At 42.5% G+C, this 16,858-nt stretch overlaps 1 protein-coding gene across 11 annotated transcripts in view; it reads left to right on the top strand.

Moving 5' to 3' along the window:
- Nucleotides 1–16,858, top strand: part of RAPGEF4 (Rap guanine nucleotide exchange factor 4) — a gene marked incomplete at both ends in the record, with an annotated part of 342,537 nt that overhangs the window by 37,136 nt on the left and 288,543 nt on the right. For all 11 annotated transcript variants that reach the window (XM_080719875.1, XM_080719879.1, XM_080719871.1 and 8 more), the window contains one exon: nt 15,770–15,912. In XM_080719875.1, the coding sequence (XP_080576001.1) occupies nt 15,770–15,912 (143 nt within the window). The remainder of the gene's footprint in view (nt 1–15,769; nt 15,913–16,858) is intronic.

Genomic DNA, 16,858 nt, shown 5'->3' with positions numbered 1-16,858 from the left:
TCCAGGGCCTCAACCTGGATAATGTATGTGTGTGTGTGTGTGTGTGTGTGTGTGTGTGTGTGTGTTACTGGGGATAGAACCCAGGGGCCTTCTACCTCTGGGCTGCATTCCCAGACCTATTTTATATTTTATTTTGAAACAGGGTTTCACTAAGTAGCTGAGAGCCTCACTAAGTAGCTGAGGCTGGCTTTGAACCTGCATGATCCTCTGTCTCAGCCTCCCAAGCACTGGGATTGCAAGTGTGTGCCACCACGCCTGGCTACCAAGAGAGTGTTGACAATTGATTGACTTAAGAGTTTTGTGTACATTCGTGTGTGTCTGTGGGTATACATGTGTGTGCACATGTACATGTGGCAGGCAGGATATTCATAGGGAGAGGAGTCAGGAAAGCAGGTCTTTAGGGAGAGGGGCTATAGTGACACATCACACTTCTCAGACAAAATGACTAAACCAGTGACTCTGCTGTCATGAAAAGAGGAACAAGAAGGAACTGACTTTAGGGAGATTTTATAATAATGCCTTGAAGAGGTCTTTGTGGAAATTTAATCTGTAAGTGATATCTTTTTTATTCTGAATTCCTGTTCCCCCCTTTCTAATTTTAATTGTGCTTATTTTAACATTTCATCCTGATAATTGTTCTATGTGCACAAATATCTCTCGCCTATTTTAAGCTTCCTGGGTACTTTGAATCACCCAGATGCTTTATTCACCTTTTATATAGACACTCAGCAAATTATTTGTAAATTGAATGAATGAATTTTCAATTCCTTCTTTCTGAATTTTACTTACAATGTTGGGAAAACTTGTAATTAGGAAAGAGCAAACAGTTCAGTATTCTAAGTGGTTAATAATCATATAATTAAAATGATAACGTGGTAAGTGATAAACATTTTGAGTTTCAAAGATTTTTGATATGTCCATGGCATTACTGGTGTTATAAATACACATGTTTTTAGCTACTATTAGTCACTGACCTCTGTGTTTAAATGTTTTTGAGCAGCCGGACATGGTGGTACACATTTATAATCCTAGTACTTGAGGCGGACACAGGAGGATTACAGTTTCACGGCCAGCCCTAGCTACTTAGTGAGGACTTCTGAAACTTAGTGCGACCCTGTTTCAGAATAAAGAATAAAGCCTGGCGTGGTGGCACAGGCTTGTAATCCCCGTACTTGGGAGGCGGAGACAGGAGGATTGTGCTGGTTCAAAGCCAGCCTTGCTGGCTTAAGAGACTCTGTTTCCAAATAAAAATATAAAATAGGTCTGGGAGTGTAGCCCGGAGGTAGAAGGGTTTCCAGGAACCCCAGTACTACAAATAAAATATAATAAAATATAATAAAAATAAAAACTAGGGTTGAGAGTGTAGCTTGGAGGTAGAATGTCCCTGGGTTCAATCTCCAGTTTTGCAAAAAAAAAAAAGTTATTGATATAAAATGGGGCTCATAATATCTGCTCTATCTCATAGGGCTATGATCAAAAATTCTTTTTTTTAAATTTTATTTATAAGTGGAACATATTGAAAATGGTATACATCTAGACTGTGCTTGGTGCCTTCTCCCCCTCCCTGCTCCCCTTCCCCCTCCCAACAGTGAGTGTCCAGATTAACTGTGCTATATTCATACTTTTACACATATTCGGATATAGCTCCTTCAATAATCAACCTCAGCCTTCTTCTCCTACCATTCACAATGGAATTCTATTCATCTATAAAGAAGAACAAAATCATGGCATTTGCAAGAAGATGGAAAGATCTGGAGAACATTATGTTAAGTGAGATCAGCCAAGCACAGAAAGAGAAGGGACATATGTTTTCTCTAATATGCCCAAACTAGGGAGCTTTGGGGATACCAGAGGGACTCCAGATAATGGAGGGGAAACCTCAGTTCGTTTTTTAAAAAATTATTTTATTGGTGCACTGTAGTCATACATCATAATGGGATAAAAAAAAAAACTTGTAGACATACATGCACACATCGCCCAGTTAACCCCAACCCGATCTCCACCCCGTTCCCTCCCCATCCCTCCTTCCCATGCTTGGCTTAGTGGTTGACATCTAGTATTATAGCAATTTATCCAAAATTAACAATGATAATCTCACATAACAGTTTCATTTGTCTGATACCAAGCTTTTGATGACTTAAAGATAACATTTCAATATTTCTTTTTGCTTTCTTTCTTACCAGAGAATATTTTTTTTAGGTGAAACTATCATATATTTATATATTTATTTTTCAGAAAAAAATCTATCCTAATATGGAATATGGATTCTAGATACCCAAAACGATCTTGAAAAAGAACAGAGCTAGAAGATGTATATTTTCTGATTTCAAACCTTATAAAGCTACAATAATTGAAACAGTGTAGTACTGTTATAAAGGCAGATATATAAACCATTGGAGTTAAATAAAAGCCTAGAGATAAATTCTTCCATATATTGTCAAGTTATTTTTGACAAGGTTTCCACAAACATTTGGTGGAGGAAATACTAATCTTTTAACTAAATATTGTTGAAAAATAATAATTACATGAAAAAGAATAAAATTGGACCCTTACCTAACACCATATACAAATATTAACTCAAAATAGATAAAAGACCTAAATATAAATCTTAAGACTATAAACTTTTAGAAGAAAATTTGGGTCATTAAACCTCACAACATTGAAATTGGCAGTGATTTCTTGGTTATGATTTCAATGGCACAGGTAAAAGAAGGTAAACTCCCTAAAAAATAAAAAAAAATTGTATATTCAATGACAATGTAAACAGTTAAAAGTTACTGATAGAATGGGATAAAATATTTCCAAATGCTATATCTGAAAGCATATTAATATTCCAACTAGAAATCCTAAAAATTAGCAACAATAAAAGCAAACAATACAATTTAGAGATAGGTAAAAGACTAACCTAAATAATGAATCTCCACAGATAACCAATCTTAGTTGTCTGTTGGATGGAAACTCTTGTTTCTCTGGTTCTGGTGAGTGTTACCTATTTCTTCTTTGTAGTTAATCTCTTTGAGTATTTTCTCTAGCACTGGTTTTGAAGACATAAATTCCTTCAGTTTCTGTTTGTCATGGAAGCTTCTTATTTCTCCATCTAATTTGATAGAAAGTTTTGCTGGGTAGGAAATTTTTGGCTGGAAGTTGTTTTCTTTCAGAGTTTGGAATATGTTACTCCAAGCCCTTCTGGCTCTCAGGACTTGGTTAGGGAAGTCTGGAGTGATTCTAATTGGTTTGCCTCTGAATGTCACTTGGCCCTTTATTTTTGTTGCCTTTAAGACTCTCTGCTTGGCTTCCACATTGGTCATTTTGACAATGATGTGGCGTGGGGATCCTCTTCTCCGATCCTGTCTAAAGGGAGTTCTGTAAGTTTCCTGGACCTGTGTATCAACCTCTTGCTCTATGTTTGGAAAATTTTCTGCTATTACTTCCTTGAAGAGACTGTTGATCCCTTTGGTTTCACCTTCTTTTCCCTCCTCTATTCCAATTATTCTTAGGTTAGCTCTCTTAAAATGGGCCCATATTTCTTCAATGTCAGATTCCTGCTGTCGGAATTTTTTTTCTAGATTAGAAACTATGCGTTCATTTTTGGAATGATCATCTTCTAGGAGCGAGATTCTATTCTCCATGTGGTCTAATAGATTGTTTATACTTTGAATTGAGGCCTTTACTTCATTGATTGCATCCTTTATCTCTTTTTGGCTCTCTCTGAATTCTTTTCGAAACACCTCTATTATTTCTACAGTTATTTTTCTGATTTGATCTTCTAGAAATCTCTGAATTTATGGTTTATCAGGTTCTGAAGTTGTGGGGTTGTGGGCATTCATTGCTCCATTGTTATTCCTCTTTCCCATGATTTCGGGAGTTTGTGCCTTCTCTGGGTTCTTCCCTGGGTCACTACGACTTCACTTAAGGTGCTCTGGATCTCGAGTCTGTGGTATCTCAGTCACCACTACTCCTTTACTGGGTTGTATCGCAAAGTCTCAGACCCAGGGAGTCAATCGAGGCTGCTTTAGACCATGGGGGGCGCCAGGTTGGGTGTTCTCCTATGGTGTGATATCTCTGCTGCCACTCCCCCACTGGGTCAAGTCCCTGGGAGTGCAGTACTGGGATTTCTCCTCTAGGGGCCACAATTTGACTCACTGTTGTTGAGTGCACTGATGGAGCTGTAGTGGACTTGGTGAATTCGCTGCTGCTGCCACCGGTGGCAATATGGCACCACTGTCACGCCCTCGGCCGTGAGGCTGGCTTATTTCTTCTCTTTTTTTGAGCTCGCTCTGAGTCCCTGCAGGGTGCGCTGATCCCAGCCCCTGGGAGCTTTAGACCCTCCCTGATCCGAAAAATCTGCCGAATTCCACCCGGCTGATCCGCAGCCGCTTACCTCAGCTTGCTGTCCGCCGCTCCTCTCTGGAGACTGGTGGGCTGTTGAGTGTATTGGTCTGGTGCCGTCCTGTGAACTCGCTGCTGCCGTCGGCAGTATGGCGCTGCTGCTGCGTCCTTGGCCATGAGGCCGGCATATCTCCTCTCTGGCTCTGAGCTCCGTTCTGAGTCCCCGTCCTCTCTGGGGACTGGTGCTGCAAAGGAAGATGGTGCCTGCGCTGCTCCGAGCCACGGCTCCAGCTGCAGCACTGCGGTCTGGTTTCTTTCTGGTATCTCGTTTATCCAGACTTCTTTTTCTCTTTCCCTTTTATTTACATTTTTTGTTACTCTGCTGATGGTGTTTTCTCACTATGAAAGGCGCTGATTTTGTGGTAATAGAGATTGGTTGTTAGCGGGGCTCGTAAGCGCCGCTTTTGTTCATCGCCATCCTCAGTTCATTTCCAAAAATTCTAATAGAAATCAAGGCCCTGTGAAAAGTTAATAATGTTATGAAAGACTGAGGTACTTGAGCACATATTAAGACTGTACTGTTATAATGGAAAAAGTATATATCTGTAAAACCTACAAAAGTCACACAGTATTTTAGTACATGTTTTTAAGCATTTTATTCATTGCTGTCAGTGGACACCTGGTAGCTAAGAATAGAGTTGAGGGTGTGGCTCAGTGGTGAGCACAAGGCCTTGAGTTCCATCCCCAGCACTGCAAAAAGAAAAGAAAAGGAAAGGAAAGGAAAGGAAAGGAAAGAAAGAAGAAAAAAGAAAAGAAAAGAAAAAAAAATCCTGGTGGCTTACAGAGTTCACATGCATTATTTTAGATTTGATAGTTCCTCATTAGGGGAGAAAATAACTCTTTACAGTGTTAACTTCCTATTTAAGGGACAAGCTCGGTGTGGTGGCACACACCTGTAATCCCAGTATTTGGGAGGCTTGACAGGAGGATCACAGGCTTGAGGCCAGCTTCCACAATTTAGCAAGACCCTCACCAACTTAGTGAGAACCTGTTTCAAAATAAAAACTATAAAAAAGGGTGTAGCTTGAGGTAGAATGCCTCTAGGTTCAATCCTTAGTCACACACACACATGGTCAAACTGAACTGCAAAATCATTTTAATGCACATATATTTAGTTAACATTACATCGAATGTTCTGATATACTGCTCTTTAAAATACATCTGAAAATAAGAACAGTGCAGATAGGTAGTTGAGGGAGCTAAGCCGTAGGTATGTTTCCATAAGATGACAGGGTCCTGATGGTCTGCTATTTTGTCCATTTTTTGGTGCAACCCTCTCTCTATGGTTATAGAAAGATGGCTGGGCAGAGAGCACTTCCATCTCCCTGCTCCCATCCCTTCCCTTCACCCATCTCCTGCACCCCACAGGTCTGACTGTTGGGGTATTGGGATCCCCTGTCCTAGGGGGTCCCTGGAGCTTCAGCAGAGTTGGCATTAAGCTGTCTACTCAGCTGATTGAGAGGGGGTGGGCTTTCTCCATAGAAAAAGGGTTTGCAAATATTAACTCTCATACCACCAAACAACAGGTCATGAAAAGGGTGATGTTCTTGTTGATCTTAGAGTTACTGTGTATTCTCTCCCACAAATACCTACATGTTGCTCTTCTGTGCTCTGGATAACCCAGAAACCAGTTACTTATTGTTTGCACAATCCAGAATTTACTGAACTAAGGGTGAAGAGCACCTGACATTTTCACTTGCATAATGCATGTGGATGCACTTGGAATCAAGACCTTTGTTATCCCTTATACATCTGACTCATATTCACCTACTAATGGGGCCCACATCACAATACTTACTATGCCATATTTTAATTTTGGTTGTGTGGATCCCTTACCCACTGGACTGTGAGCTCCTTGTGTACCTACAAGGTTGGCATTCTGCTCGTCTGTAAACTTCCTGGGGAAAGTCTCTAATGAACAGTAGGAAAGCAATGGCATTTACTGAATGGGTAAATAGAATTTTTGTGCCTTCGTGAAAGGATATTGTTATGGTTTGAGATGATATGGTTTTAGGGAAATTGTCCCCGAGGACCCCTGTTAGGGTTCTGGATACAATTTCCCTCAAAACACAAAAAAAACCCAAAACAGAAAAAAAAAAAAAAAAAACACCAGAAAAAGCACGGGTTCTTGTCCTGAGCTAAGGATAAATACACATTAGCCCACACTCTTGCTGAAGATTTAAAGAAGTTTATTAAAAAGATAGAAATACAGAAGATAGATGGGCATGGTGGCGCACGCTTATAATCCCCGCTTGGGAGGCGGAGATAGGAAGATCGCACAGGTTCGAAGCCAGCCTTGCTGGCTTAAGAGACCCTGTTTCCAAATTAAAAAAATATATAAAATAGGTCTGGGAGTGTAGCCCGGAGGTAGAAGGGCTTCCAGGAACCCCAGTACCACCAAAAAGAAAAAGAAAAAAAGAAAAAAAGAAAAAGAAAGAAAGAAAGGAAGAAAGAAAGAAAGAAAGAAGATAGTTACAGCTCCATGACAGAATGGCATGGGGGGGGTGGTTTGAGTGAATGCCCCACCAAAGATACAGCATGTGGACCAGACTTTTTATACCCATGACCTCCATCTTGTTTACATAATTCTTTTTTGTGTCTGTGTGGTACTGGGGTTCCTGGAAACCCTTCTACCTCCAGGCTACATTCCCAGACCTATTTTTATATTTTTATTTGGAAACAGGGTCTCTTAAAGCCAGCAAGGCTAGCTTCAAACCTGCCGATCCTCCTGTCTCTGCCTCCTAAGCACAGGGATTACAAGTGGTGCGCCACCATGCCCAGCTTGTTTGCATAATTCTGACATAGTCCCTGTAAGGTTCCTACCTCAGCAAGGTGTGGCAAGGTGTCTCCTTTCATGGACCCCTCTCCCATCCTAGCCAGATTATCCAATTACTATGTAAACCTGTCTTTAGAATGAGGAGGGGGAAGTCCTAGTTCCCCTCTCCTATAGACTTGCTAATTACCTTTAGCTAGGTTAATTTACATTGGAATAATTGCCTGCTTCTAGGCAGAAACCAAGTCCTTTCACAGATTGGCCCCTCACCCAATTTTTGGAATATATCATAGCTTTCTCATATCTTCCTAGGCCATTCCCAATACTGGTACAGGTATGTTTGGTGAATGAAGTATCATTGAAAGTTTCATAGATTTCGATAATTTGTATTACAAAGTCAAGACTGGTTAATTTAAATGCAATTACTTTGAAAGGTAGATGTGATAAAGTTAGAAACTCATTCCTTTTACATCTTACATACATTCTAGTAAAATGGGTTTTCCATACTGTTAATGGGTATTATTTACCATTATGATTTATGTAGTACTTAAAATAATCTTATTTCATCACATATATATATATTTTTTTTTCTCTTTTTTTTCTTTTGGTTGTACTGGGGATGGAACCCAGGGGCCTTCTACCTCCGGGCTACACTCCCAGACCTATTTTATATTTTATTTGGAAACAGGGTCTCTTAAGCCAGCGGAGGCTGGCTTCGAACCTTCATGATCCTCCTGTTTCAGCCTCCTAAGCACAGGGATTACAGGCATGCACCACCACGCCTGGCATCATCAGAAATATTTTAAATTTGAGCCTTTTGCTAATGCAGGCAGGTTAACCTTTGCCACTCTTTGAAGTAGAATGTTTCTTGTGACTAACTGAAATTCATCTTGGAAGAGCTAAAGAACCATGAAAGAAGAAAAACAAAACAGGAACCCACAGTGACTCACTGGTAGATAGGAAATAAAACCCAGCTGGTATTTATTTGCTGCATGAATAGACCAATGAAGGTATCCTGGTCTGTTTGGGCTATTATAACAAAATTCTTTAGCTGGGGCTTAAAAGCAATAGAAATTTCTTTCCCACAGTTCTAGATGGGGAGTCCAAGGTCAAGATGCTGACAGCTTTGCTGTCTTCCGAGGGCCTCTTCTCAGAGACAGCCTCTTGTTGTCCTGTTCTCATGAGGCAGAAGGGAGAGATGTCTCTGGAGTCTCACTTATTTATTTATTTGGTACTGGAGATTGAACCCAGGTACCTTCTACCTCCAAGCCACAACCCCACCCCTTTTTATTTTTTAGCTTTGAAACAGGGTATAAGTTGCTGAGGCTGGTCTTGAACCTGGCCCTGATCCTCCTCTCAAGTAGTAGGATTATAAGCACGCACTTCCACCCCTGGCTTCTGGGGTTTCTTTTACAAAGGCACTAATCTCATATACTATCAAATGCCACCCATCTTTTAATACTGTCACCATGAGGATTAGAATTTCAACATAAGAATTTGGTGGGGGAGTGGGCAAGCTTACACCATGGCAGAAGGTGTCACCAACAAGATCAAAGAACATGCGTGAAACATGAAGTAACAAAGTAAGAGCATTAGATATCTAACAGAAATGTTGGTTTTCAGAGAAGAGAGAGTTCCGGAAAAGAAATAAAACTTCAGCTGGGCTGTAAGAAAATTAGTCAGTGTGAGGAAATAACCCTGTGTCTGTATTAATTTTCTGTTGCTGTATACCAAGTCTGTACCACAAACCTGGTGGCTTAGCACAGCAAGCGGGTATCATGGCGCCCTTTCTGTGGGGCTGGAGTTGGGCATGGCTTGTCTGTGTCCTCTGTTCAGGGTCTTGAAAGCTGAAAAGAAGGCATTGAGTGGGCTGTTCCTTTTTAAACTTTTGGGGGTTTTGACAGTTCTAGGATTGAGGTCCCTGTGTCCTCTATACTGTCAGCCAGAGCCTCCCAGGCTCCCTGCCATGGGGCCTTCTGGGGGTTCTCACACAGCTTCCTCTTCAAGGCAGCAAAAGAACCTCCCACTTCTTGAACTCTCTTTTCAAGGACTCACTTGAGTAGGTCAGGCCACCCAGGAAAATCTCAGTTTGATTAACTTAAAGCCAACTGAATGTGGGCTGTAATTACATCTGCAAAATCTCTTCACCTTGGCCATAAACTAGCGCACAATCCTGGGCGTGAACACATCCCACCTTGGCTGTTTTCTCTTGGCTAAAAGAAAGTTCTAGCTCCACCCATAGTCAAGGGGGAACATCTGCCGGGTGGGTCACCCACCACGGGGGGCACTTTACAATCCTGCCTGCTGCAGGGCCTTCTTTTGCAAATGATTCTTCCTTAGAAATTTTTTTGTGGTGGTAAGAACATTTGTATGAGGTTGACCTTATTAAGGAAAATTTAACATATTAAGTATAGGTATAGTGTTGGACAGCAGATCTCTAGAGCTATTCATCTTGCTTGGCTGGAACTTTATTCCACCATTCCATGCTTTATTCTATGAATTTGACAATTATAGATGCCTCTTGTGAGTGGTGACATGAAATATTTGTCTGCTTATGACTGGTTCATTTCACTTAGCAGAATGTCTGTAAGGTCTATCTATGTTGTTGCACATTGCGAAATTCCCTTTTTCTTTCAAGGGTAATTAGTATTCTGCTGCATGTTTTCTTTGTCCTTTTGTGCTGATGGACATTTAGGTTGTTCACACACTTTGGTTTCTGTGAATAGTGCTGCAGCTAGCATAGGAATGTGGGCTATCTTTTAAAGATCTTGACTTCAACACCATGGATAAGGAACTAGAAGTAGTATCGCTGGGTCCATAGTAGTCTATTTTTTTTTTTTTTTTGGTGGTACTGGGGTTCCTGGAAGCCCTTCTACCTCCGGGCTACACTCCCAGACCTATTTTTACATTTTTATTTGGAAACAGGGTCTCCTAAGCCAGCGCGTGCGGCTGGCTTCGAACCTGCGCGATCCTCCTGTCTCTGCCTCCCAAGCGCGGGGATTACAAGCGTGCGCCACCACGCCCGGCCATAGTAGTCTATTTTTAATTTTTTGAGGAATCTTTAAACTGTTTTCCATACTGGTTGCTCCACTTTAGATTTCTACCAACAGTGTACAGAAGTCCCAATATCTTTCTCCATATCTTTTTGTACAGTTGATTTCTTCCTTTTTTGATAACAGCCATTCTGCTAAGTACCAGGAGGTAGCTTATTGTGGGTTTGATTTGCATATCTCTGATGATTAGTGATAATAAGTATCTTTTTTATATACCTGTTGGTCATTCCTCTGTTTTGTTTAGAGAAATGTTTATTCAAATCTTATGTGGCTTTTTTTCTTTTTGGCCACACTGGATTGCACCCAAGGTCTCATACATGACAGACAATTGCTCTTCCACTGGGCAATACCACCAGCCCTCCATTTTTGTTTTTAATTTTTTGGAGGTGATTGGGGATTAAACCCAGGGGTATTCTGCCTCTAAGCTGCACCCTTAGTCCTTTTTATTTTTTATTTTGAAACAGGGACTTGCTAAGTTGCTAAGACTAGCTTCAAACTTGTGATTCTCCTGTCTCAGCCTCCCAAGCACCCATTTTTACTTTAACTAATCAATTAATTTAGTGGTACTGGTGATCAAACCCAGGGCCTTGCACATACTGCAGAGTGCTCTTCTGCTGAGCCATCTCCCTAGCCCCTAGCCCAGTTTTCAACTGGGTTATTAATTTTTTCTCTATTGAGTTATAACTTTTTGTTGTTATTTGAGCCTATTTTAAAATGAAAAATTTTAAAGAATGACTTTCAAAATGGGCCATGGGTATTAAATGCCAGGCTAAGGAAAATACTTCTTGTACTTAGAGCTTTTACTTGGGGGACCAGCTGTCTACAGTTTTTAAGGAAGATGAAAAGAGCCCAGAGTGAGTTATAATTAGAGAAGCCACATCATCATTTTGATACACTGCAAGAACTTCCGAACCGGCCTCTTGGCGGCTGGTCTTGACTCTCTCCCATCTGTCTCTGTTCAGAGTCAAGGTGATCTTCCCAAAACTCAAATCCAATCATGTCACTAACCTGCTGAAAATACCTCCGCTGACTCTTAGAACCTAGCTCTCCAGTCCCCCGGTCAAGGCTGCCCTGCTGCTCCGCTCCGTGTCCCAACACACTCCCCGTGCACTTAGCTGGTGTTCAGCCGGCGGTGGCAGCTAAAAGGAGAGGGTGGAGCTGAGAGACACTAGTAAGTGGAACCACCCGGACATGGTGCGTGGGCGCGTCCTAGTCCATATTGCATTGCCCTAACTGAATACCCGAGACTGGGTAGAGGAAAGACTTTTACTTCTTTCAGTTGTAGAGGCTGGGAAATCCAAGATCAAGGCCTTCACATCTGGTGAAGGCCTTCTTGATGTGTTATCACTTGGAAAGAGGTGGACCCACTCCCATAAGCTTGCTCTTTTCTTTCCTTTCTTTGTACTGCAGATTGAACTCAGAGGCATTCTCCCTCTGACTACATCCCCAGTCCTATTTTTAAAATTTTTTATTTTGAAACAGGGTCTTGCTAGTTTGCTGACAGTCTCACTAAGTTGCTGAAGCTGGCTTTGAACCTACGACTTTCCTGTCTTAGCCTCCCAAGCTTATAACCCAGGGCATGTATGCCCTGCTTCCCGCTGCTGAATGAGGGATACATTTTCAATATGTGAATTTTGGGGAGCACATTCAGACCATAGCAGAGGGAGCCTACTCCATGAATGGAAGCAAGAAGTGCAAGTTTGGTAGACGTGGGAGAACAGACAAGTTTAGTTTGAGGGCATTGTAGAGCATGACACCCAAGGACTTCTTGCATGTTTGGCTCAGACTGGTGACTACGGGATCTACAAAGGAAGGATGATGTATCACCACTATAGAAACCAGAGTAGGAGCAGCTAAGGTTAGAGAGTCCCAAGAGAAGAGGGCAACAAAAGGATTATCACCAGTGGTAGGTCCAGAGGTGGAACAATAAAGGTGTCATTTAACAGCCAAATAAAATTTCCCCACTCCATGAAGGACTTCATAAAGGTAATGATAGATAAAACATTGCTTTTCATTGTTTCTGGGACTCCATGTTTAAATAATGAACGACGAGGACCTAATTTGAGGGTTCACAGTGAGTACACGTTGTACTCATTGCCTCAAATTTTGTCTTTCCAAGTGTCTTTGTCATAGTCTAGTTTTGAATCTCAAAGTTCGCTTGTGCTTATTTTGGACTAGGTGGAAGTATATATATATTTTCTTTGTCTGTTGCTTTCTAGTATCTGTTTTCTTCTGTGCAATGTTGGGCCAAAAATTTCTTAAAGCTGCCCTGGTCTACCTTCTCCTAGGAGACTGCTCTGGGAAGAAGAAACAAGACGGGATGCTGCGCTCCATGGTGGGAGATAGATTCTATCTCTGCCTATCTTTCCCCGTGTGGTGTGAATAGGTGGAGCTTACCATGTCAGTGCAGTCCATTCCCAGCCCATCTGGTGCTGTGGCTCCTTCTAGGGTCATTGTGTGCGGCCGTTGCTTTGTGCCATGGCTAGTGCCTGCACTGCTGTGACCGTGAGCTCACCCCCTGTTGAGGCCAATGCTGCTTCCCAGGAGCTGTGTCCACTGGCTCTGCTCCCCACCCAGGGCTCTGCCAGCCACTGCTGTCCTCTCTGCCTGGAAGTGCACTCCCTGTCCCCAGGCGCACAGAGATTCATTGAGAGTCACAGCCAGCACCTTATCACTGTTCTGGTCTCTGTTCCAAAGTTCTGAACCTTGAGGACTTTGCTTCTGGGAAGGGCCCAGACAGCCCTCCAGAGGGGCAAGAGGTGGAAAGAGGCTGGGTACCAGTGTGCTGAACCTTGCCTGTGGTTATAGCTCATTTCACAGTACTATAACAGAACGCCACAGACTAGGGTAATTTATAAAGAAAAGAAATTTATTGCTTACAGTCTGGGCGGTCCAAGATCAAGGGCCCATACTTGGTGAGGGCCTTCTTGCTGCTCCATCTCATGGTAGAAGACAGAAGGGCAGGAGAGCACAGGTGCCTGTGACCCTGAGAGAGAGAGAGAGGGGTGAGGAGAGAAAAGAGAAAAAAGAGGCTAAGGGGTGGAAAGGGTCCAGCTCTTCCTGTGTCAGGAGCCTGCGCCTGTGCCTATGGCACAATCCATTCACTCCACAGAGCTCTTGTGGCCTGATCACCAATGTTTGTTTGTTTGTTTTTTCCATTTTTTTTTTTTTTGGTGGTACTAGGATTGCACCTGGGGGCATTCTACCTCCAAGTTACACCCCCAGCCCTATTTTTAAATTCTTATTATTTTGAAACAGGATCTCACTAAGTAGCTGAGGCTGGCCACGAACCCAGATCCTCCTGTTTCAGCCTCCCAAGTCCTGGGATTACAAGCTTCACCACCACGCTCGGCTGCCTGGTCACCTTTTAAAGGTCCCACCTCCCACCATAGCTGCACTGGGTCCACGCTTCTGACATGTGAGTTTCGGGGGACACACTGAAACTATAATACTAGACCCAGGCTGAAACCCTGTCAGTCTTTCAGACACTTCGGCATCTCAGCACTCCTGCGTCAGGATTTCCCTTCTTCCCTAGGAAGCAGAACCCAGACCTCTCTGCAGCACTTGTTGGGAGGTGAGCAGTGCTTGTGGGCATTTTCTTTGAATCTGGTTTTCTTGGGTTGAAAAGTGTGATGGGGTGAAAGTTGAAAGGCGAGTTGCCTCCATGAACTAGGCTCATGGAGGCTCAAGTCCAGGGCTTTCCCTTAGTGATGGGTCATCTGTTCATGTCTATCTCTGACACTGCCCAGGGTCCTGGGAACTTTGGCACATCTTGTTTTGCTTTTTGTGGTGGTCTGGGAAGTCTTTTGTGTGTTGTACATTATTCTCCATCTTGTGGCTGTGCCATTTGAAACACACACCTTCTGTCTTAGTTTCCTAGGGCTATCAAAACAAAGTACCACAAACTGACTCATTTGAAAACAACACAAGCCCAGTGTGGTGGTGCACACTTGTAATCATGGTACCTGGGAGGCTGAGATGGGGGGAATCAGTGTGTGGTAATTTAGCAAGACCCCTTTTAAAAAATGTGCTTGGAAGTATAGCTCAGAGGTAAAGCACCCTTGGGTTCAATCGTCGGTGCCATAAGAAAAAATAAAACCACAAATGTATTCTCTCATGGTTGTGGAAGCTAGTAGTTTACAGAAACAGTGTTGGCAGGGCCACGTTTTCTCTTAAGTCAGAGGAAGAGTCTTTTCTTGTCGTTTTCTGGCTTCCCATGGGTGCTAGCAATCAGTGGCGTTTCTTGCTTATAGATATATTACTTCAATCTCTGCCTCCACCATCATGTGGTTGCCTTCTCTGCATATAAATTTTTTTCTTATAAGGATACCAGTCATCAGATTAGGTATCCTCTTCCAGTCTGACCTCATCTTAACTTGATTACATCTACAAAGACCTTATTTCCAAATAAGGACATATGCTCAGTAGTGAGTGTTAGGACTTCAGCATGTCTTTTGGGGGGACACTGTTTGATCCATAATATCCTACAAACTTTGTGACTGAGAAAGAGAAACGGGATGGAAACCTCCTGGGTCTGAGCAGTCTTGCCTTAGAGGTATTACATGCAGGCTTTGCTCACAACCCACTGGCCAGGAAATGGCCAACTCTGGGAGCACTTGGGTGTTTGGTGAGCGTTGCCTGTCTCTTCAAACCATCACTCAACTCTTGCCCTCTGATCCTGGAAGGCTCTGGGGTACACACGAGACTGCGTAGTCCCTGTATAATGTGAAGTATCAGGAAATACCACTAGGCTTTGAAAACTGTTCAAAGAAAAGAAAGAAAATTGATGATATAATTTGCAAAACTCTCCATTTTGGTTTGGGTTTTTGGTTTGGTTCTTTGGTTTTTCTTAATCCAGAAATTATAAAATGGTGGTCAACAGGTTGGATCTTTTCTGTAGTTTTTTTTTTCCCTCTAATGTGGCTCAGATAATGTTTAAGAAACATGAACAAACATCTAGATATCTAGCTTTCTTTGGAGAACTGAGAGCTCTGACAACATCTGGACCCATGTTTTCCCTGAAAACCAGCAATAAGGAAAATAAGTGAACAACAGCTACTCCCTGCGGTCGCTGGGTCTCTGCAGTTGGCGATCCCCAGCATTCCTCGTAGTCTTCTCATGTCTTTGCACTTTCATCGTTGCTTTCTGATAGTGGAATGCCCTCCCTTATCTTTAGCTCTTTCCACTCATGTATGTGACTTAGCTGGCTCCTGTGGGCCTTAGCCTTTGTAATCTCAATCTTTAGTAAAATCTCCAGTTTCATGTAACTTATCACAGCCTGGTGCTTCTAAGCGCTCGCACGCCACCCACAAACATTGCCTCAAACTCATGACTCTGAGACTTGATTCCTGCTGTGGCCTTTTGCAATAGTAATGATTTAAGGTGAATAATTAGCCAAGGCCCCCAAATTCCTACTACGGTGAGAGGTGGCGGATATTTGCAGCGAAGCACTTGCAGGTGGGATAGTTGCATGAATGTGCATGGAATCAGAATTATGCTTGTTTTCAAGCAAATCCTGACTGATCCAGCTTTTTGTCTTTTCTCCCTTGTGCAGACCGTTGGAACGCTCCAGTGAAGATGTGGATATAATCTTCACACGACTGAAGGAAGTTAAAGCTTTTGAAAAATTTCACCCAAATCTCCTTCATCAGATTTGTTTGTGCGGTTATTATGAGAACCTGGAAAAAGGAATCACATGTAAGAAATACCGCTCCAGTCGTGTATTCTCATGGTTTGGGCTCATTCGCGGGTCCCCTTAGGGAGAGAGAGCACGCACAGTGTTTATTTAGTGTTTGGGCTTTGGTCAAAGCGAGTTGGCCATGCCCTGTCCTCTGTCTGTTCTGTCCTCCGTCTGTCCAGCTCCACGCAGGCGCTTCCTCGTGGCCATTCTTTGAACACGTGCAGCAGTGGGTTTTCCAGGACAGCCTACTTTCCAGATGGAGCTGGAAAGATATACTGACTCATTCATTTAGCTAGATCCTTAGAAATTTAGGTAATTATCATCTTTGGTTTAAGAGATATGTGACCAATAGGCCACTAAATGAAAAGTTCTCTTAACTGGTGCTGGCAATGATGTTTGGGAATTAACCTCAGTAATGTCATCAATTGCAAGTGTGACTAAGAGGCAGGGAGAATAAAATGATAAGATGACAGCTGTATTTTTTAGAATTTTTTAAATTGAAAAGGTAATATTTCTCCATCTGTTGGTAGGCTTTATATCACAGAAACAGCCAATTTCTATGTCCAACTGCCTTGAATAATCAATTACTCATACAAGAAGGGGAAGAATTACTCACATGTAAAACGTCCTGAGATAAGATGACTTTGACTCCAGGGCTGGTTAATGGAGAGGCTCGATGACAGTATTAAGACCCCAGGTCCTTCCTGTCTGTTTGTCTGTCTCTGACTCTCTCTTCTTGTTTTTCTTTTTGGTGTGCATCCCCAGGTGTAGGCTTTTGTCCTCAGGCTTCTCATAAATGGTCCTCAGACAGCTCCATATAAAATTGTTTGGCTGAGCCAGGCACAGTGATGGATGCCTATAATCCCAGTACCTGGGAGGTTGAAACAGGAGGATTGTAGGTTTGAGACTAGTGTCAGCCACGTAGGGAGACCCTGTTTTAAAGTGAAAAATAAAATAGGGCTG

The sequence above is a fragment of the Muscardinus avellanarius genome, assembly GCF_963383645.1.
Source record: "Muscardinus avellanarius genome assembly, chromosome: 2".
Lineage (NCBI taxonomy): Eukaryota > Metazoa > Chordata > Mammalia > Rodentia > Gliridae > Muscardinus > Muscardinus avellanarius.
Note: the sequence above shows the minus strand (reverse complement) of the source record. Positions and strands in the feature narration are given on the sequence as shown.